The 23,331-nt window shown below is 37.7% G+C and overlaps 1 protein-coding gene across 24 annotated transcripts in view; it reads left to right on the forward strand.

The window, feature by feature from the left end:
• Positions 1-23,331, forward strand: part of ADD1 (adducin 1) — a 59,958-nt gene that overhangs the window by 13,077 nt on the left and 23,550 nt on the right. For 23 of the 24 annotated variants that reach the window (XM_071753344.1, XM_071753334.1, XM_071753342.1 and 20 more), the window contains 5 exons: positions 15,380-15,592; positions 16,629-16,791; positions 17,893-18,044; positions 20,948-21,028; positions 22,562-22,711. In XM_071753344.1, coding sequence (XP_071609445.1) covers positions 15,398-15,592; positions 16,629-16,791; positions 17,893-18,044; positions 20,948-21,028; positions 22,562-22,711 — 741 coding nt within the window. In that variant the 5' untranslated portion in view covers positions 15,380-15,397. Of the gene's footprint in view, positions 1-1,073; positions 1,095-15,379; positions 15,593-16,628; positions 16,792-17,892; positions 18,045-20,947; positions 21,029-22,561; positions 22,712-23,331 lie in introns of those variants that run through there. The other variant, XM_071753337.1, reaches the window with a different exon arrangement.

The following is a 23,331-nucleotide window of genomic DNA, read 5'->3' on the forward strand; positions in this document are numbered from 1 at the left end:
AAAATAGTCCTTGCCAAAAGATGTTGGTCTTTATTGATGGTGTTCAGTTCAGTTGAAGCATGGGGATCTGTAGGAGCCTTTTGCATTTTCCATTGGGACTTAGATTCCATAAGCATAGAATGCCCCGAAGCATGATTTTAGTTTTTTTCTGTTGGTTTTAATAATGGTTTTAGTTTAGTTTTGTGGAACATTTATAGTCATGCAAGTTCAGATACTCTGGCTGTTCAGGATAGGTGTGTTCTTCTGTCTTTACCTAATGTTTTGGGATGAACCTTGAGAGGATTTGTGTGCTTGGGAGTGGTTCTTTCAAAGCTGGACATGGGGAAGAGCAGGAGGGGAAGCTGGGGTGTGTCTGTTGGGTCTCAGACTGGGTGGCTGGAACCAGACCCATAATGTAGATGCAGCCAGCTTAGCCCCTGCAATGAAGGCAGCCTTTATGAATGGGCTGACTTCCTAGCAGCAGAGTATGAGCTGTTCCATCAGTTACCTCCATTGTGTTGTGTGAAGCTCTGCAGCCATTCCAGTAGTTGGGCAAGTACCAGTCTTGGGTTTGTTCTTGTCCTCCTGTAGTGCAGACAGAATCTTTTTCCTCTGGTTTCTGCATGTTCTTGAGTTTTGTGCGTTCTCATTTGTTGAATCTTCAGTGAACAATGTAATGTAAGACTAGAATATGTCTGGTTAAGAAATTAAGAAATAGGGCTAGTAGAAAGTGTGAGAGTAGCCATGATTCCTGAAATGTTCGAGTCTGGGCTGCTGTAGACAATTGTGTTTGATTCTGAAAGAAACCATGCTGAAGACCATTAAGCATAGTGTTTGCATGATTTACAGTGACTGGAGAAACTGGACTACCACATTTCTCCCCAATTCTGAATCCCCACAGGGCAAAGCAAATAACAACTTTATGCCACTGTCAGGTGGAAACAATTGTAATCTCAGCTGGAAGATAAGTCCTGGATTTGCATAATGTTCATTATGCAGCATGGTTATGCAATACTTGCCTGACAAGGGAGACAGCATGATAAGGAGGATGGTTTTCTCATGGTGTTTCATCTGTTGCAGGGTGGGTGTGCTTGGCCCTGGATGTTTACCCAGAGGCAGAAAACATGACTATCAACATTGGGGTGGGGAGCACATTCATGTTCCTCTGGGAAAAAGTGAAATGAGCTGCTCATAAAATAGAGTTCATGATGATTTCTTGACATACTGCTGTTTCCTAACACATAATAACAATCTAATACAGGAAAATGAGTTCTGGTAAGATTTCTATCCATAGTTTGTGTCTTTTATCTGTAGATTAAAGTTGTCTAGAGTGTTCTGATAGACAAAAGAGGGAATGCACTTAGATTTGGGAACTATGTAATGAGATGAACTTCGTTTTACTGTCACTTCTAAGACTATGAAAACAGTATTAATATGGTATAAACCACTTCCTTATATTTTTCATGTGCCTGAAGGATTTTTTAAAATTTGAATAAGTCCAGCTATTAGCTGTCTAATTTGAAAATAGTATGGCAATAATATATGTGTGGTTCACTTTTCAAAGCTATTTTCATGGGCAAGTGCAATATAAAATATCACATGGAAGGTCTACATGAAAATTAATACTTAGGTTTGTATTCTCCAGAGATATTTGTTTCCTCCTGCACACACGCATTTAAAACTCTGTCCGGTTCTACTGTGTCAAGAGACTAAATTGGTCTCATAATTTATCTGTATTTCTGTCCTTCCCTTCCTTCCCCATCAAAACTGGCAAGTGTTATAAAAGCCCTGGGGGGTAGCACCTGGAAAAGCCTCAGGCTTTGAGCTTCTCAACTTGAATGAGAAATCCATGAAAAATTCCAGATTTCTACTTTTTGAAATCTCCAGTGTTTGTATTAGCCCCTACTTCATTTATGTACTTTCATTCTCTCTGTTCTAGGTCAAACTGGTAACATATCCATTGACAACATTTGTGCTGCTTACATATCAAACTCAGAGGTTCCACCATAGTGCCTCCACATACTCTTACTGCTTTAGCAATTTCTGAGTTACTTAGATTCTCTGCCAGAAAATAACTGAATTAATGTATCTAGTCATGAGTGTTCAGGTTGGTTCCATTTCAAATCTCAACCACCCAGTCTTGTAGTAATGCAGGGTTTTTTCTTGTGGTGCATTTGGTGTAGGATAGTGATCCTACATCACTTGATTCATCATCAGGTGAATGATGAATTCACCAAGAAACAGTAAGTTCACCTTGTGGCTCTGTTGCCAAGTGGCGGCACACTCTGTTACTTAGCCTCTTCATCCTTTTTGTGATTTCAGAATCCTTTCAAGCAGTTACAGTAATTACTTATAACTTTCTTAGCATTTCCTGAAAAGCATTAGGAAATTTACGTAATTCTTGAATTTCATTATTAGGGTTTATTACTTGATTTTGAGTAGGAATAAATTCTGCCAGAGCACTTAAGATTTATGGTGTGATTGCCTAACAAATCCATCAACAAAAATGGGATAATATATATAAAAAAGATATATTTTATAAAAAAGATACACTAAAAGTGTATCTGATTCAGATAAAAATTGCAAAATGAAGTATAGGCTCTAAAAAGAGTTGTGTGTTTATGTCATTCTCTGAAAACTAATTAGCACTGTTGATGGGTAGGCAAGGTAGGTTGTTTTTTTTTTTTTTTCATGCACCTCAGAGCAGAAGCTCAGAACAACACAATACTTAATGAATGGAATGTCTTAGATTGTGACATTGTTCCTTTTTATAATATGTAAGGGACATACTAATTTTTCACTTTGGTCTGGAAAGCAAAACTGATATGCCTATGCACTTCTAGTTTGTCCTTGTTTCAATAAAAATGTCTTGTCTCCAGATCAGAATGTGTAGGAGCTGTTATTAAGATTTAATGATATCTAGTGAATGGACAAGTTGAACTAGAATACTTTGATTTTGCAGTCCCTTTTTCAGAACTCTTTTGTAACCAAGCTCTGTTTACACAATCAGAATAAACTGTAAAGCAGAATTTGTTAATTCATGTACTTCATTTTTTTTAGAATTTTAGTTTCTCAGCTGACTGCCTTGATTAAAAACAAAATAAACCAAAACCAAGCAAAGAAACCCAAACTTCTCTATTTACTTAATAAGTTTTGTCTCCACCTTTAGATGCCTTGTGGTTAAAACCCCTACTGAACCTTTTTCTACTACTATCTCTAAACATCCAGTTTCAACCTCTTAATGAACAGTAAGAGTAAATGGAAAATTTTTCTGTAGATATAGCATTTTCTGTACTAAAGGTGAGATTTAAGAAGTAGTGCCCTGGTGGCTTTGTTCATATATGTCCATAGGGAGTTCAGAGGGATTGTGGGCGTGCCACCTTCACTGTTACTGATCTGTGGGGCTCATATATTCAGACTTTGAAGTGTGGAGTTATCCTTCACAGTGTGTCAAATTCTGAGACTGACTTGAACCCTTGGAATACATTGCATTTAAAGTTGTTCTAACATTGTCAAATGCAATTATGCTTAAAACTAAAATGGCCTGATCTTTGTTTTTATGAATCTGATAATTTTGGGAGTTTATCCTACAAAGTCGTCTGTTCAGGAGGGCAGTATCCAAATGTGTGAGTCAACAGGTTCTTCATTCTAGGATGAGAGAGGCTTTCAGAGTTTAACTTGGACTTAACTTTATAAAAATCCAACAAAACCAGATCTATAAAATAGCTGTCCTGCCTGCAAGCAGTGAAATCCTAACTGCAACAAATTGAGAGCAGTGTTTTCACTGTGTAAATGGTGGAAGAAGTCTCTCAACTACTTTTGTCTTCCCCATAAATAAGTAAAGATACAAAATGTCAGCTGATTATTCTGGAAGAAGTTATTTTGCTGAATAGTGCAAAGGGTTAAAGGACATTGTACTGTTCATTGCCAACATGCTTCAGAAATCTAGTCCCTCACTATTCAGTCTACATGAAAATAACTGGATCCAAGCCAAGATGGGGCCACTTTGCCTGTGCACTGCTCTATTTCACTTGATCTTCGATGCATCATAATGCTAGTACTTTCGATGTGAGTGCTTAAAGTTAACTGAAATTTCTTGGTGTTTCTAAGGTATCTGGGAATTATTTATGTTTCTGTTAAAAAATGAGTCTTAATTTCTTCTATAATTTGTAGTAGTTTTTGTTATTCACAGTGCTTTTTGAAAACATAGGTTCTGAGTGGCTTTGACAGAGATGAACATTAATGATAAATTAAATTTTAAACATAAGGTTTTCAGTTTTCTGTATTCGTGGTAGCTTAGGTATGTGGGTGGTCTTTTCGCTTGCTGGTTTGTTTTTTTCCCAGACACTGGCCTGGTATAACCTTTTTGTGAACCTTAAGAAACATTTTAATGAAGGTAGATTGTCATGTGTAATTTCTGAAAGTCCCCTCCCCTTTATTTAAAAAAAGAAGGGCTGTACCATCAGAAAATACTACTTATAAAACCTTATACAAAAAGTGTAACAATGCTGTTGTGGTCATATTGCATGACATAGGGGCCTTGTTTATTTTTCATATTTTGCTGAACCTTGGTGTCAGAAGAGTATCTTAAGGGAAGAATTGAAAACTTTTTCATTTTGCACCAGGAGTGTGTGTGTGTGACTTTCCTTTATACAACTTGCAACTCATACTGTGTCCTGTATTCAAACACACTCTGAAGTCACTCTTTAGCCTTCTGCTAAAGCTGCTTATGAACTCCACAGTTCTCATGCAGCACCAGAGCCTCTCCACTGCCTGGGGGGGGAAAGCCTGTGCTGTGCGCTCATCCTCTTGATCTGCTGTGTCAGAAGCAATCCCAAGTTTATGATGGACAGGGGTAAAACCTCATCCTTGATCTCAGATCCTCTCCTGGATCTTCTTTCTGTCTAAAGCCATTGGTGAAACCACTGTGCTTCTCCCTGTGCATGCTATTCTGTGATGCAGCGGTAGTGTTTTTGGGTAAGTGCCACCTCTGTGTAAGCCTGGTGGCTTTCCTCCCAACAGGTTCTGTAGGGTATATTGCTCAGCAATGTGAGGACTTAATGACTCCTAAGTGTGTTGTTTCTTGAGAAAATCTTGTTACAAATGCATGTGTGAAAATTACGGAAATTTTTTTTACCAATTTTCCAACATTGGCAAGTTAGAAATTATTTCACTTTGGCCAGTTTTGGCTCTTTGTTTGAGAAGCTGAGGTATGCACTTGTGTTTTCTACAAATCTGGTGTTGGAATTCAAAGTCTAGCAGCTTTTATAACTTTGCTTTGAGGGCAGTTTTCATTTTTGGGTCACCCGTGCTGATTTGTTTGTCTCATGCTTTACAAATATTCATTGGATAAAGCTGGGGCCCTGCCCTTGGAAAACTGATGCTCTGATATGACCTGTTCTTAAAAAAATCTGAGGGCACTGACTTATTGCTGTGTTTCATGTGAGGCTTGAAAAGTGCATGTGGTTTCATAGAAACCTAAAAATTATACAGAGGTTTAACCCAAATACTGCTTTGTATGTACTCATGACACTGATGGCAAAAATAAATGTACATTTGTTTTCTGATGCTGGTACCATCCATGACTGCCAATGGTGGGCAGTGCCTCAGCCTTTGAATTTTACATTGCCTTTGCCTCAAGTATCTTCTGTGCAATTAAAGGATGAAAATGAAAATTAGTGACTTATTCTAGTGTAGTACTGAGTAGTGTGTGTAGCTGAGTCTGTATCACATCAGTGATGAAATTTAACTTTGCAATAAAGCAGGCTAGAAAAAATTTATCATTACTGATTTCTGTTCAACAAATTTTATAGTTTTGTCAATAAGGCATTTAGAAACTGGCCTCCTCTGTAATGCAACCTGTTTTATTCTATAGACTGCTAAAGGTCACTTAAAAAAAAATCCAAAACGTAAGCAACTTGGTTTCAGTGGACTGAATTGCTGAATGCATGGAAGAAGCCAGGGAAGCAAGCTAAGGTGTTTAGGAAAATGTGTAGTTTTTGTCACTGAAATTTGTCAGGTAAGATGTGTCTGAATGAGTGAGGCAGAAGAATTGCAGTCCATGTTGCAGATCATAAAAAATGGTAAGACATACACACCCTTCCTGACCTGAGGGAAGAATTGTCCTGTCAAGTCTGATCAGTTTGACCTGAACACAGAGGAAGGAAATTCTCACTAAGGAGAATATTTGGTATTGTCTTTGAGTACTTGTGCCTTCTGTCTGACGTTCAGTCTCCAGCTGTCACCAAACTACCAGCGGAAGAAGGTGCTATATTGAAAAAAAAACAAACCACCACAGAAGTGCTAGAATACTGGAAGTGCTTTGGAAGCTGCAAATAACATGAGCATCTTCTGCATGTGGGAATTAATTTTTCCCCAAGTCTAAGAAGGAAGGGCAGATTCATAGCTTTCAGATGGGACTGATTTCAGTCAAGAACGATAGTGGAGAAGGTACTCTGAAAGTTAGATTAAAATCAATTTTTATAAAGGTTTTAGAAGCAAAGCTGTTGATCTTGTATTGTGTGTAAATGGTTAGGAAACTTCCAACTCTGTTCAAGGGCATATGTGTCTGATATTTGCTCCCAAGTATTAAAGCTCCCCATGCTCTTTTTATCAAGACTGTAAGATCCTGTCACCCATTTGACCAGTTAACCTCTCTGGTTACTAATCCTTACAAATCAGTCTTCTAATCCTTACTAATCAGTCTATTTTTGCAGCCCTTCCTTGAATTCATGTCTTCCTGCCTTCCTGCCTTCCTGCCTTCCTGCCTTCCTGCCTTCCTGCCTTCCTGCCTTCCTGCCTTCCTGCCTGCCTGCCTGCCTGCCTTCCTGCCTTCCTGCCTTCCTGCCTTCCTGCCTTCCTGCCTTCCTGCCTTCCTGCCTTCCTGCCTTCCTGCCTTCCTGCCTTCCTGCCTTCCTGCCTTCCTGCCTTCCTGCCTTCCTGCCTTCCTGCCTTCCTGCCTTCCTGCCTGCCTGCCTGCCTGCCTGCCTGCCTGCCTGCCTGCCTGCCTTCCTGCCTGCCTGCCTTCCTGCCTGCCTGCCTGCCTGCCTGCCTGCCTTCCTGCCTTCCTGCCTTCCTGCCTGCCTGCCTGCGTGCCTCCCTCCCTCCCTCCCTCCCTCCCTCCCTCCCTCCCTCCCTCCCTCCCTCCCTCCCTCCCTCCCTCCCTCCCTCCCTCCCTCCCTCCCTCCCTCCCTCCCTCCCTCCCTCCCTCCCTCCCTTTTCAGTGTGTACATGAGAAATATTCTGATAGTGGGTGGTTGTGGTGTGGTTTTTTTTAATGATTCAAAATTTAGGGAAAATAATTTTGCTACTTTTGCAACCCTTTTGTGTGACACTTACAGGGGACCACCTAGGCCACAGCAAAATGTTGCAGTTCCTACATAGTGATCCATGATAGCTCCTGAATTCAGTTCTAAGCTTGCCTTGTTAGCACTGAGTAATTCTGGCTTAATTTTTGTATGCAGTTTTACTCTTTTGCATTAACTATGTTGAATAGAGTTTTGTGCTACTACAGTATTAATTACTTAATTCTCTGTGGTTTTTACTTGAGAAGCTTCTTTGAATTGGAATTCAGGTTTCTGCAATAAAAATGGAGACAAATCACCTTCTGTGATATTTGGCAGATTTTTATTTGGCAGTGTAAGTACAAAGACTCATTTTGGGAGCTCTAAGTTTCATGTGCAGCAAATTGATTTTCAGTCTCAGTGTTGAAACAATTTCATGAAATGAATTTAGCTGAAAATTATTATACTGCTTTGAACCATAGCACTGAAGCCCATGTTTTTTGTTGAACTTTATGGATTTATTTTATGAGCTAATAGCCACCTAAGTTTTGAAAAGTGTGTCTACTGCCATTACAACCTATCACCATTGGTGCTCTTCTGGTAAGAGGAAGTGAAAAAATGTGTGAGAGTTTGCAGAGTTCATACTTAGACATTGTGACTGGGGAAATGCAGAAGAAACTGCATTCCTAGTTTTTGGTGAAATTCCTAGTTTTTGCATACAAAAATTTCTGATACATGCATGAAACTCTTAGGGTTTCAGAAGAAAAGCTTAAGGTTTCGTATATGTAAATACTCAGAAAGAGAGCATCTTTCTGCTATGTGAACAGTGATTTCTGCTATTACTGTCCTTAATCTCTTATGAATTTATGCACTGAACCCTTGCAGAAATGCTGTATGGGAAGCAGTCTGAACAAGTAGATTAAAGTTACTTAGTCAAAATAGTGAAAGTAAGGTAATTTTGATGTTGAGTTAATCATAGAATGGGTTGGATTGGAAGAGACCTTAAGGATCACCTAGTTTCAACCTCCCTGTGATGACCAGGGACACCTCTCACTAAACCAGGTTACTCCAACAGCCTGACCTTGAGTACTTCCAGGGAGGGGGCCTCCACAGTTTCTCTGTGCAGCCTGTGCCAGTGTCTTGCCACCTTCACAGGAAAAAATTTCTGCCTAAAATCTAATACAAAGTTATTTCCCAATTTCAGTTAGAAATTGTTCCCTCTTGTCCTGTTGCTACATGCCTTTATAATTAATCCCTCTTCAGCTTTCTCTCAGCCTGTCCCCATAAGAAAGGTGTGTCTTGAACTAGTGTCACAGATACTAAGGCATGATATTACACATATAAAATGCAATTGTGCTAGTCAGATAAACTTCTTGTATTTTTCTGTTTTTAGACTCCAGAATTTTAACTCAAAGCATCTACATTAAGTAAGCAATATGATGGTTCTTACATTCAGAACAAGATAAATAACTGTTCTTGTTCATGAAACAGTCTCTTCCTGTTTAAAAACAAAGAGCAGAGGAAATTTTGAAGAAGCGAGAGCTAGGAACATTTGCTAAAAAAGAGTACCATTGTTTGGATGTTAAGTATGCTGTTCAGTAACTAGTACAGCCATGATTTACTTTTTGTTCTTAGACTTCCTAAGATAGGGGCAGCCTTTTCTTCTTGAAGTTCAGTGGGAAACATTTGAAATGGCAAGAGCAAATCCACTGTCACTGGTGCCAAATTGTTCTCTGTGAAAATGATGGAAGTTGAAATGCAAATCAGAAGTGATTTCTGCGTTACAAAGTTGTATTAATTTTTTAAGGAGCAAGATATGGGAAATGTTATTCTAAAGTAATGGAAACCGAGGAAAAGTACAGAAAATAACAATATTGAGTGAAGTGCCAATAGTGCAAATTTATAAAAAGGTGTTGTTTGCTTTTTGGGTTTTTTTCCAAATACCAAGTGATAATGAAAATTTATTTTCACAGATGTATTTTCTGCTTTCTTGCCATCAGCCCATTAACTTAGTATTCTCATGAACTGTTAACAATGGCTTTAGTTACCTCTTGGGTTTCTTGCTGTCTGCAGTGCTGCACCACCCTGGTGCCCTTTGGCCCTCTCCCTTCCTCTTCCTTCTCTTGACCCAAGACTTGCTTGTGCAGTAATATCAGGTCTGTAGCTTTTCCACAGTCCCTCTGATTCCCTTTCCTGGGCCATAAAACTACTTTCTCCTTTCTTTGTTTTATTTTTTTTGCATCCAAAATAGAGCTCCCTTCCCTGCCTCTGCCAGCATGATGCCTGACTTCTCACATAGGTGAAACATTTAGGTAGCTTCTACACATCAAAGACTGCTGATTGCACAAGTTTATTTTGTTATCTACCCCCTTGCCCCATCCCCACTAACATCTTGTCAACTGCATTTTCATTTCTGTTAGACTTAGTGCCATAGTTTTGGTGTGAGAGGAAAAAACTTGTTGAAAGAACTATAAGAAGAAATGGGATACAAAGCAAATTACTATATTGTCAAAGTAGGTTTCAGAAACTCTGTGCTCTGGAAATGGGTAACCTCGATCTTTCTTGCTTATGACTGAGATGGTATTGACAGTTGGGAAATGTTCTCCTGAAGTACTCAGGAAATTTGACATGGGGTTCCTTAGAGGTATTTTGCTTGTGTATTGTTTTCTTCAGAGAAACTGCAAGCTGTGAAAAAGTTTGAGTTTTGGTGTGGGGGATTTTTGTGTAGGTGGTTTTTTTTGTTTTATTTTGTTTTTCTCTGGAGTGCCTTGATTTTGTAAGGCTTTGATCAGATAACTTTCCTAAATTAAAAAAATAATAAAAATATATATATATACACACACACATGTAACTCTAGAGTTGTGGGGGTGGGTGGTTTTGGTGGTTTTTTTTTTTTTTTTTTTTTGGTGATTAGAGTTTTCTTGTTTGGTTAGGGTTTTTTTGGTTTTTTTTTTTTTGGGGGGGGGGTGTTTTGGATTTTTTCCTTTTGCTGTCTTAAAGGTAGCAATGTCTTCCAGGTTCTCTTGTCTTTTTGTCACAATCTCTCCTGTTTATCTGAGTATAGTTTTATTCTGAATTGGCCTTTGCAGACTTAAAGCTGCAATGTTGTGAAGAGGTGTGCAGAGTCCTTTGGTGACAGAGTCTTTAGATTAGGTCAGATCCCATTGACTGCAGTTTTAGTAAAAACAAATCTCCTCTGGGTGTGGAGGAGCAAAAAATAAGGAAACAAAACCTACCTTCAAGTGATTACAAAAATTTGTTTCCTCTAAGAAATGTAGCTAGCTGGTCCCTGCTAGTGTACATGTGAGACATTTTAAATAGTCTCAGGGTTCCCATTATATTAATGATGATGTTTTAGGTGAGAAACACAGAACCTATAAACCACCAGAGGCCTAAGTACTTAAATCTGTCTCAACTTCTAGGTTTGAAACGAGTTTAATATTAAAAGTTTTAGATGTGTTAACTACAGGGAGATTCCAGCCCAGATCCAAATTTGGTGTTTTAAAATTGTATTATTTTTTAGATTTAAGGGTTTGAGGTTTTATGTGCTGTTGCTGTAGGTTCCTATTCCTATCCACTGTCTTGTCTGCTTAAATTTATTTAACTATACATGCATCATCTGACTCTCTGAATACCGAGGAATGTAAGATGAGGTGGTTTTTTTTCTTTCTGGATGTTAATGTGAACAGTTTGTCATCCCTGCTCTAAAATATTCTGTTGTTTAAAACAAACTCTGTGACACCAGCTCCTCTTAGGTGAATCCTGTGACTAATCTGGAGTTAGAAGAGGATGGAGAGGAAAGGGATTTTGAAAGAGAAATGTAACCCCAAAATATTAATACTAATTTCAGAATCTATTTTGTAAAGAATACTCTGTATCTGTAAATGTGCTATAAATGTTACAAAGCTGCTTTACTGAAAAACAAAATTTTTCACAGACAACTTTTTTACACTACTTGCATACACATACCCATACCCTGTGATAAAATAGAATATGCTGCTTTATGGCTCTCATTTTATGTGTTTTAAGAATTTCTAGTGTTAGTCACAGAATCCCAGAGTGGTTTTGGTTCGAAGGGACCTTAAAGATCATCTCCTTCCGACTTGCCTGCCACGGCCTGGAACACCTTCCACTGGACCAGGTTCCTCAAAACCCTGTCCAACCTGGCCTTGAGCACATCCAAGCATGAGGCATCCACAACCCCTCTGGGCAGTGTGTGTCTGTGTCTCATCACCCACAGAGAATTTCTTCCTAAATAATAACTATACAAGTGTTGGCACATTAATAGGTACATGTGTACTAGCAGAATGGATCTAATTGCTTCAGTTACTATAAGATATGGTTAGGATTTTATTATTCCCTCCTCTCCCCCATAATATATCCTGTTCACTTTGACTGTTCCTTCATATTTAAAAACAGCTGCTTGAGAGAAGGGCTTTCTGTGCTCTCAGGTTTTTCAGCCAGGGCTTTTTCAGTTAAGGGTGTGGCTTTTTCTGACAGTTGTGTTAGAACAGGCTCCCACATAAAAACACTTATCATGGCAAAAGTCCTTTGACATTACAGCTTATCTTACTTGGAGGCTGTAGGACACTACATTGGAAAGGAATTGTCTGTAAAGATGAGAGTTGTGAGTGTGAAGACAGTCTTATTTTTTCTTTTTTCTACTGTCTGGTCAGTCCGTTGTGATTTTTGGCATGACTTCCCATTTTATAGAACCATTTGCCATTCCCCAGTCTGTGTTTATCTTAACTGTTCAGATTCTCTTTCTTATTTATTGGTCTCCATATTACTGAAGCTCTTACTGGAGAGTTCATTGTGCCTTACTCCCAAAGGGTCTTCTGAGGAACTAATAAATAAATTTCAATGAATTGTGCAGAATGTTGTCAAACTGTTTCTAATTCAAAAATCAATAGCTTTAACATCAGTAGCTGACAGCCATTAAAGTAAATTATTACCATTATATTAAAACAGTTACTTATTAGACCTTGGGGGGGAGAGGATGCCATCTACAGAACTGAGCTATGAAACTGATAAATAACCTTAGATATTAAGTGATCACTTAATGTTAAACATTGACTTTCCCATTAAATTATTGTGGCTACATAGTGGTGAAACATTATTAGCTGCCCAGGACCTTCTTGAATGCCATCTTACATTTGGGTGAAGGAGTTACACAACTTTAGCAAGCCACTGTGATCCCATTGCATGCTGCCTGTGCAGGCTGCTCAGGGACCAGCTGCTTTCCAGCTTGAGTAAGAAACAGAGAAGTAATTATGTAATTAACTTGGAAATAACTTCAGTAGTCTGAAAGTGAGGCAGAATTAGTGTAAATTAAATGCAAAATTATTTTTGCAAATGTGTGTACACTCTTCTTTAAATAAGATTGCAGAAACACATACACACAAGATGCAGTAGTGCACTTGTGGAATGCTCCAGCAGGCAGGAGTATGCTGCTGTTCTCTGCTGGGGGCAGTGGTGTTAAGTGTGAACTTTTTTTTTTTTTATAGTTTTCCCATGCTTTGCTGTGAGGGAAATACACATTTGATGCTACGCTCAACAGAATGCACTGCACGTTTTCAACTCCTTGAGTGCTTTGGTTTGTCTTTATTAATGGAGTTGTATTTCTGCTGTTTCTGAAATCTCTGATTCCGTGTGATAAGCAGGGGGTGGTGAAGTCCAGACTTAGATTGAGCTAAGTGAGCTATTACTGCAGGACAGTAAGTCATATGTTTGAATCTGCATACTGTCATTTTTCAACGAAAACCTGGTTGTGGTAGCATCAGGAATTGATAGTGGGCCTTTGAAAGCATTTTTGGGGTGTGAAATGGCAGATTGTGCAGTCTGGAGGTTGTAACAAGGAAGAGAACGTAGGAGTATGTGTTTGGGATCTGAAGCTGCAAAAGGAGAGGTGGCTTCTTTGCTATAACTTCACTTGTTAAAAACTTCCTAGGTCTATATTAAGAGATTTTCCATGTGGATAAAAGCAATGTTTCATCTCACTATGCCCTGTATTTCTTCCTGGGTGTAGGAAAGCTACTCATTAGAAGAAGTTTTAATAATAAAGATGTGTCTGTGGTCACTTTAAAAAAAATCAAACAAACCTAACCATGACTTTTAAAGCCTAAACTGATTGGTTTAAAATTAAATATTTTAAACAGTGCAGAGGTGTCTGTGTGTTTATTTAGCTACTTAGTGGGTGGAAATCACTGAGCATCTAAATTCTAGTGTCTTACTTGTTAGCATAGATTTTGGCAGCAGTATCCTCTCCTGCAGACTCAAGGAAGATACTTGAACAGTTCAACTGCCTGAGCTCAGTGATTTGTGCATTCTGAAATTAGAAAGGAGTTGAGTTTTGATTCTTGTTTTCTAATGTAAGAATTAAACAGAATGTGATCTGCTAATTCTGAAATCTTGAAGTATATAATCTTCATTGCAATGATTTTAACATTTCAAAATAATTTATGTAAAGTTGCCTTTTCTGTGTGCATCCACATCTGAGGTGGTTTTCACTAATAAACATGCAAGTAAATTCCTAATCACCTTAAAATCCACAGTTTAGTCACTAAGAAAAATCTAAAAATAGTAAACAAATAGACATTTTATATTTAAATTACTAGTTATAATGTGTATAAAAATAATCATTACTTAAATGAACATACAAATGAACTTTTACTACATAGCAAAAAGAATTGCGATTACTTGATAGTATCAGCAGATTTAGTGATCCTTGCAAACTCAAAGATGTGTAATGAAACTGTCTAAGTTGGAGTTTTCCTTGCTGTGTGAGCCCCAAATCTAAATCAGTATTACTGAAATGAATCTGTTTTGCCTTACAGTGACATGAAGCTAGATTCTGATAAATTATTCTCTTTATCTTTTCCTCTACCTCCAGGAAAAGGCATACTGGTTTTTCTTGGCTCATTTTCTCAGTAAAGTTGCTAGATGTCATGTTAGCAAGGGATTTCAACCTTGCATACTTTGTGTATAATGTAAATAATTGCAGTTTGCTGAACCAGAGTTCAATGTTCTTTTTACATTCAGTGAAGTACAGTTTGTTTTAGTGACATTTTGTTTAGTCACTTACAATATGCAAAGAAAATAAATCTTTTCTGACAAAGTTAAATTTTAATTTGATATGTTGGATGATCAGGAATCACAGGTTTGTCTCGAGGTGCTGCAGAGTTGGCTTTATTGAACTGGTTGCTTGTCAATGGAAAGCTACAAAAGTTTTTTAAAGAATTATGGGATAAAGGTTGTAATACTATGCATAGGAAATGGAAATAATACTACACAAAGGGATTCTTATGAGTGAAAGAAGGATGTGTGTATGAGCAATACCCGCTGAGTTTTCAGCCTTTCCAGTATATATGTGCAGTTGATGATTTGAACATGTAAAACTGAAATGAACCCAGGCCAGTGGGTGGGGGTTGTGTTAGCATGTGTGCTTTCCAGATTCCAAAACCCACATGCTAATGCAGTGATGTCCATGTTCTTGAATGAACCTGAAACAAATATATATTTGAAAAGCACACCACAGGTTACAGAGTCAGTATTTCTGAGTTTGTCTCCAGAGATCTGCTTGTAATCTGAGCATCTTTTGGTGGGTTGATTCTTCATATTAATAACCATGTGTAATGGCCTGTTTTCTGTAGTAATTTAAACTCCAGTTTATGTAAAATTCTTTTCATTTTGTCTACTTTAACTTTTAAAGTAAATTAATTGAAGCAAGACAAATGAGTTTAGACCTCAAGTGTCTTGAACTTCTCTGTGAGAAGTTTTGAAGGATTTCCATGCCTCCGAAAATCAAGCTGTGTAGACAGTTTAAGGAAGTACAAGCAGTTGGAGTTGGTGCACCCGTATTGGTTTTGTGTGCACATATGTAACATATACTGACTTTGCATTTATGTTACTCTAGTTCTACAATCCTGTATTTAAAATGTTTTTGTGTCCTCTAAAATATTGCTGTCCAGTTGCACATAGTTTCTGTGTTTGGGAAGCCATGCTAATTTTAGATAGATTTGAACTGCTACTCTGAAACAATGTATAAGCATGTTCAAAGTTCCTAATTATTTCCTTGCTTGTTTTATTTATTCCTTTTCTCTACCCCCTCTTCACAGGTTCCTAAAAACTGTGCTATGAATGGTGATTCTGGTGTGGGGGTGGTGACTTCACCACCTCCAACAACAGCCCCTCATAAAGAGAGGTATTTTGATCGAGTTGATGAAAATAATCCAGATTATTTGAGAGAGAGGAACATGGCACCTGACCTTCGCCAGGATTTTAACATGATGGAGCAGAAGAAGAGAGTTTCCATGATTCTTCAAAGCCCAGTAAGAAAAGAATATGCTCCATCTTTAAAGTGATAGATTTATTATCTCTGGTTGTAATACTGCTGTAAAATTGGAGAATTTCATGGTATTTTAGATCCATTTGATTTTTTTTTTTTTCTGATTGATCTTTCTTCCAAACAATCCTAATTGTAGCCTAAGTTTTCCTTGTATTACCTGTTTGAATTTTTATTGTCTGGTCACGGAGCTTTCAGAATTATCTATGTAATCATTAACTTTATACTGTCTAGTCCTGGTCAGACATTTTTTCTCTCATTTCATATATTTAGTATTCATTAAGACATTAAAATTAATTCTAAGAATAGCTTATACAAGGTAGGTGTGGCTTGTGCTCTATTTTTCATTCATGATTCTGATATAGAAAATAGCTTGATGTCTCTCTTTCTGAAGGGGTGCACAGAAATAAACGATGAATGATTGGAATTTAATATTAAAGATGAACAGCTTTTCTGTGGTAAATCAACCCATTTTATTTAGATTCATTAAATGAATGGAATACTTCTGTTTCAGTTCAAAACCAGCAGATACCAGCAATAGTAAAAAGCCTTATTTTCCTTTTTCTAGTTAAAAGAACAAAACAAATACACCAAAACAGCCCAAACCAAACAAACAAAAGAAAATAACACAAAAAAACCAGGAAAAAAGTAAACAAGCCCTTGTTAAATATATTTTAGAACTCAATGGCATTCCTTCCTGAGTTCCTGGGTGCCTTCTTAGCTCATAGTTCCTTGTGAGCCAAGCTACTAATAATTCATTATTTTGCTTTGAAGTCAACTATCTGTAAGCTCAGTCAGTGTGGTGTAAATTAAAGAAAGAAACTGGAATAACCATTTGGAAAATGACTCATTGGAGCTCCAGACAACATTTTCAAATAACAGTATGGACCCAGTAATTTTGTCCTGAGCTGTTTTTCAGATGATGTATAGGATGTTTCCATCTAAGTGCTAAAAAGGATCTGTGAATGAAATGTTGAAGTTCATTTGAACATGCTTTATAATGTGCAATGTCTTGTTGCTAGGCTTTTTGTGAAGAACTGGAATCTATGATCCAGGAACAATTTAAGAAGGGGAAGAACCCAACAGGTTTATTGGCTTTACAGCAGATTGCAGATTTCATGACGACAAATGTACCAAATGTCTACCCTGCAGCACCACAAGGAGGAATGGCTGCATTAAACATGAGTGAGTGCACCTTAATTTGTAATTGATGAATACTTTGTTGGGGGTTTTTTTTGTTTTTTGTGGGTTTTTGTTTTTTTTTTAAGGCTTAAAATGAAAATGATATGAATGAAATGAAAAGCACTGCAAAGTTCAAATACTATCCTGTTCTGCTCACGGGAACATTGCAATCTTAAAATGAATTATTTTCTAAATGCCACAGTGGTATGCAACATGATTTGTGCATATTATTTGATTCAAAAGATATTTCTAGTATGAAGTCTTACTTGAAAAGTAAGCCTGATAATCAGCACTAGTAAAAAAATTAAAGATTTAAATATTGCTAATGTTTACCACATGGTTTGCCTACAGGAAAATGTAGCACTAATTAGTGTATATTTGCAACTGAAATACAGTTTGCAGCTTTCTTCTGTGAAGTGAAGCTATAGACAAGAAACATCAGTGGGCAAAAAAAAAAAAAAGGGGGGGAAAACAACAAGAAAAATTTGCAAGTGCCTGTATGCATACTTCTCTGTGCTCCAAAATAGATCTGTAGTTTAGACTGTCACATGGACTGATTCTGCTTTATTGCTGTTACTTTTAACCACGTTTCTAATTGCACTGGAACTGAAAATAGAGTATTTGTAAATTATTTATCATGATCCTCCTCTCTCTAGCTTGTACTTCATATTTTCTATTCAAATGAACTTGTTTGCATCTTTTTAGATGTATAATTTCCCTTCTCAGGAATACCTAATTGTATTTCTCAAAAACTGGAATATTTGGGCTAATATTTTTCTGTTATCAGTGAAGTTTGTTAGTTAGAAGTCATTAGTTTGATAGAGAAAAGGAGTATTTTGCTAAAGAATGTACAGTCACCTTCTTAGCTCTAGCATTAGGGAAGGAAATGAGTCTACTGAAGATAATGAGTTTATCCAAGACTGTTGATATATTTGAGTAATACAAGTTATGACTTTACAGTAAATGAAGTTTGCTACCATTATTTTAGGTTAATATGTTAGAATAAACTAGTAAACCCAACACTATAATAGCATAGCATGTTGTTAGGTTTCAACTGATGTTGAATGCAGCACTTCTTGTGATTATTTTACACCTTCTTTTCAGGTCTTGGCATGGTGACACCAGTGAATGATTTGAGGGGGTCAGATTCCATTGCTTATGAAAAAGGGGAGAAGTTGTTACGATGTAAATTGGCAGCTTTCTACAGATTAGCAGATCTCTTTGGCTGGTCTCAGCTTATTTACAACCATATAACAGTGAGTATTGAATTAACAGATAACTGAACCAATTGTCTTAACATACAAGAGAATTGCCTCCCTCCCCCATCTGTCATTTTCAGTTTGTTTGCAAGAGGAGCAAAGTGGCATTGAATGCAGCATAATAAGAGATTATGGTCATTGTGTCTCGAGACTGAGGACTGGAGCAGCTTGGATGTCAGCTACCATAGCCTAAATAGAGTCTTAAGAGAGTGTACATAAAAGTTCTTATCATGAAATCAAGATTTCCTGAAAGATTCAGTCTTTTAGTATCATAAATGCTTAAATAACCATATGTATTATTCTGCAAGGTCGTGTCTTAGCTTTCTTGCTAAGTACTGAAATAAGTTTTTGTTAGTCATTCAGATTATTTTATCATTCAAGGTACCCTCCTTTTTGAAAAAGAACCCATACTGTTTCTGAACATGAGCAAACTACTTAGCTTAATGCAGTGTGCCAACAATTTTCCTTGTGACTGAGTAATCACTGGCATCCATCAAAATAATGACAAGGAGGTCAAACCAAGGAGGTTTTATGTGCCAGAAGAATGATCAACACGAGTCTCATGAGTAAAGTCACAGCTGTGGCGTGCAACCCAGTCAATTGTTTTCCTGACAGAGCTGAATTGTTTTTATTTCTACATAGTAGAGGTTGTCCTTTATGTATTTGTGGTTCTTCCTGTTGCAGCCTGAATGAAATACGGTAATTTTATCTTTACTGCTTTTTGAGATTTCAAGGTATGTTATTTGTGATCTGATGAAGATGATAAATGATATGGGTGGGCATAGGATCATGGCAATGTGTGTTAGATCACTTGGTTCTTTAGTAAGGGAACGTGCAGCGTAATGGTTCTTGTAAACAACTCTGTGCTGCCCCCTGCTTTTTCATACGCGACTGAAAAATTGATTTTGCAACAGAAACATTAATGCAGTAAACATATTACTAGGTGAGCAGGCTTGGAGATGGCTCTCTAGTGTGAAGCTCAGACCTGGAAATGTTTGTGTGTGTAGGCAGAAAGGTAAATGTAATGAAGAGTGTGAATGTAATGAGAAGCTGCACGCATAGGAAAGTGGTTGAGGGAAGGGCAACGTGGGTGTGGTAGAATGCCTCAACTTTGCTTTCTATTGATGGGGGAAAGCACAGGAAGATCTTAGATAATGGTGACACTAGTTGAGGTATCAACAGTCAAAGCACTTGGAGTAGAAGGTTCTGAAAGTATTTTTGATGGTTTTGAAGGGCAAAGCAGTACTGGAGAGTTAATGGCTGGTCACTGGGCAGTCACAAGTTTTAGTTCACCCATCTCTTCCAAAGTCCTCTAGTAAATAGTGTTCTGAAAGGCAACTAATACCTATCCACTAAGTAGTAGTGTGGTCATAAGGCACTAGTTTGGAATTTGGTAAATGCCTGCCACTTCATGTAGATCTGGAGTTTAACTCCAGGTTTTCAGGTTTTTTGTGTGTGGGTGCTCTAATTACTGGTTAATTATATTCAACTTGAAAGCTGCCAGTGCACTTCTTAAGGGAAAAGATAGAACAGCCTTCTGTGAGGGGCATAAGCCTATGTGTTCATGGAGAAGAGAATTGTGAGAATGAGAGTGTATGCCAATCTGGACACATCAGAGAACTGAGTGGAGTATTTTTGCTTTTCTGGATCCTTATCAATCATGACAGCTGCTGTTTGTGGAATTGTTCAGACTGGTGAAGTCTTCATGCAGAAGCTGAATTACAGAGCATCAAGACCTTTCATGTCAAGTACAATAATGTAAACTTGGGTGTTTAGGCAGAATTTGAGATTATATGCTTACAGAAAGTACCATATCATTTGCCAAGTCTTGGTTTTCTTTGAGAGCACGAGCTGGTTTTTGGATCCTCAAGTAAGGTGGTTTGTGAGTCTTGCTGCTTTTATCTTATACTTGAATGTTCTTAGTGGCTTTTGGTAGCTTTTAATACCTGTTCTTACATAAATAAAAGATAATTTTAAATCATTACACTTCTGTAATTGAGAATTGTTTTGATCACTCGTATGTACAAGTAAACTTGAACTAACTGCAGTGATATTCTACATAGCATATCACTAGCTGGTTGTAAAAGAAGCTAGATTTGTAATAGAAGCCTTTAGATGACTGATCAACAACAACTCACAAAAAACCGGAGTACACGAGTAGCAAAATTGGGAGTTGTCTGATGCCCGGTGAAATATATGGAGCTTACAGTTCTTTATTGAGAGACACCTGAACTATCTACCTGTTCCATATTTTCATTGTACAGACTTTAAAAAAATGTTGAATGTTTTAAAGTCAGAATTACATTTGTATTGTAAACTCCTGATTGTGTGAATTCGACAAAAAGCAAAAACATAGGATACTTGGTATAAAACCTGTAAGTGTGCTGTACTACTCACAGATGTCTCATATGGCACCAGCATCAGTGATGAAACCCTTGTCAACACCAAACAGGCATCAGTGGTCCATTTTCCTGTGTGTTCTTACACAATTCTGTTTCATACCTTTGGATTTATTAGGGTAGAGATACTGTTGGAGTATACACTCATTCTCCTAAAGAGAAAAAAAAAGTAGCTTCTCACACACACAATTCTTGCAGTATCATTCTTCTGTCCACAGTAGTCTTGTTGATCACTAGTCTAGTGATTTGCATAGGATCTAAAGTTGTACAACTTTGCACCAATGTGAAGGACTCTGGCATGTGTCTGCCCTCTGGGTTTGTTCAGCATAGTTTAACTGTGCTATATGTTGATTGTCTGTTGTAGAATACATGACAGTCATATTGCATATGCTATAGGCATACATATGTTCCATACTCAGGAAGTGAAAGTACTTTTTATGGGTTTGGGTCTTCCTGTGTGCTTTAAAATATTCTTAACTTTTACTCTTGTTCTATCTGTAGGCCAGAGTAAATTCTGAGCAGGAGCACTTCCTCATTGTACCTTTTGGACTCCTCTATAGTGAAGTTACTGCATCTAGTCTGGTAAGCAATTACTGATGCAAAAGATGAATAGCTGAATCATCTCTGTTTGTGTATCTGTCACTGTTTAAATTCTGTTCTAGATAATATTTTCCTGTGTTACATGCTCAGAATAGTTTTAATGAGCACGGTTTGTTTTGGTACAGATGAGGTATCTCTCAGAGGTTTGTTTGCACATATTCACCACAAGGTGTCCTGCAGCTGTGAGAAGGAGCCAGGTCATTTGGAAAGCTGTTCATATCATGCCCTTGAAAGCTGTTGGTTGTTGAGTCAGGGAAACTGTATGTGTTTCAGACACAAATGATGCAAACCAATTACAATTTCAAGATATTGTTTTGGATGCCAGACTTAATGGCCATTGTTTAATGAGGCAAGTAGCTGAGAGTGTAGATAAATTATGGTTTTGGGGTCTAGGGTTGCAATTGAAGACACAACTCCCTTAATTTTCACATTCTTTCTACCTGGCCATTGTAAGTTAAGTAACCTCTAGCAGAGAGGGAAGTATGTGCAGAATAGTAACATTTCAAATTTGTCTCTCTCTTGACACCTTATGGTCCCAGTACACCCCCTCAGTTGTCTGTAAAGTTGGCTGTCATACATAACTACACCTTAGTCATCTCTAAATTTTTAATGGAAAAAGCTGTAGGGAAAGGAATGGAGAAAATTGAGGCTTGGCTCTCTTTTGGTACTACAAAGTTTTTAGAAGAGGGTAAGGGCAATACTGTGAAGATGTTTTGTTTTTTTTTAAGGTGTTCTGCTTTTATCAGGAACTTAGGTATTTTGACAGTGAAGACTGCATGAAGGTAGCCAAACAAGCATTCAGAGAGCATGTTCACACAGAAGAGAGCAACAGAATTTAATAAGAAAATAGCCTGCAGTGCTAAGGTGCATAGCTCAGCCAGATGATCTTGCTGACCAACAGCATGCTTACACAACTTGCCCTTTATTGCCCCTTTCTGTCCATGCATCCCGTGCTTGTTTGTTCCTTCTCCACCTTGCAACTCCATTTTCTCTTATCTTGTCTCCCAGCATAATTACTTTTTCCCTTTTATTCCAGTTTTGCTACATCCATATCAAAATTTGGTATTTATAGTATCACTACCTGGGTATTCTCAACCTTGCATGGTTATCACTGGTATGGTTACCTAGGTGCTAGCCCTTCAAGGACTTACTCCTGAAAAGGTCCCAATACTCCTCTTGAGGTATCTGTAAAGTTTGCGAGTTTCTTAGAACTCTGCTGATTTCTCTGAAATGCAGCCGTTTGTCACAATGCTGTCTGTAATTTTTGTCAGCTTCTTGTGGTACCTGTTACCTGCAGCAATTTCTCATGTCAAATCCAGTAGTTCCTGATGTCCTCTTCAGTTAGCTTAATCTCAAGCCAGCACCCTGGTCCCCTGCCCACTGCCTTATAATACACATTTTGACACTTCTTGAAATAAAATACTAAAAGAAATACGGTTTTAAAGCTTCAGCGGTAGATGCTGAATTAGATTTTTTACAGTCTTGATTAATTTGAGACATTCTCTTTGTTTCCAGGTTAAAATCAATATTCAGGGAGATGTAGTTGATCGTGGAAGCACTAACTTGGGAGTAAACCAAGCTGGTTTTACTTTGCACTCTGCAATTTACGCAGCTCGACCTGATGTGAAATGCATTGTTCATATCCATACGCCAGCAGGGGCAGCGGTAAGCACACTCCTGGGTTTGTCATCTCTCCTGTTCCCAACTCCTTCCAACTGGAACATAAGTGGGTTCCCCTGAAACACAGGTTTGCTTCTTAAAGGCACAAAGCCTTTAGGTCTGTTTGAATCAATCAGATACTGCTTATTTGGTTGTTACATGAGTGGTCAAACAGTAAATTGAGCTCTATAACTGGAAAACATGTTTTTCCTGCTTATGTGTCCTTTACCACAAGAGACCATGTCTTTTGACAGCTTTAGCATATTTTTTCTGATTTTGTAAAGCGCGGTTTACCAAGGCTTTTTTTCAAATATTTGAAACTTTTCCAATACCTTTCATTTCCTGATTAACAGCAGTGATACAACCATTTTAAGAATAAATTATCAGACTCCTAAACCTGTGAATTACAGAGTGGTCTTTGAAAAAATTCCTTGATTTTACCTGCAGTGCTATGAAACTACCTTTGTCAAAGTTCATCACTAAGTTTCTACTGGTTTTTGAGGCGAAAAATGAAAAATCACTGAATGGCGCGATAGGAATGAAGGATGCAGATGATTTTTGGGTTTGTTTGGTTTTTTTCCCCAAGTCTTTTTATATTGGTGTTGATGTCATGTAAAAGCCATATT

Source organism: Heliangelus exortis, chromosome 10 (assembly GCF_036169615.1).
Source record: "Heliangelus exortis chromosome 10, bHelExo1.hap1, whole genome shotgun sequence".
Classification (NCBI taxonomy): domain Eukaryota; kingdom Metazoa; phylum Chordata; class Aves; order Apodiformes; family Trochilidae; genus Heliangelus; species Heliangelus exortis.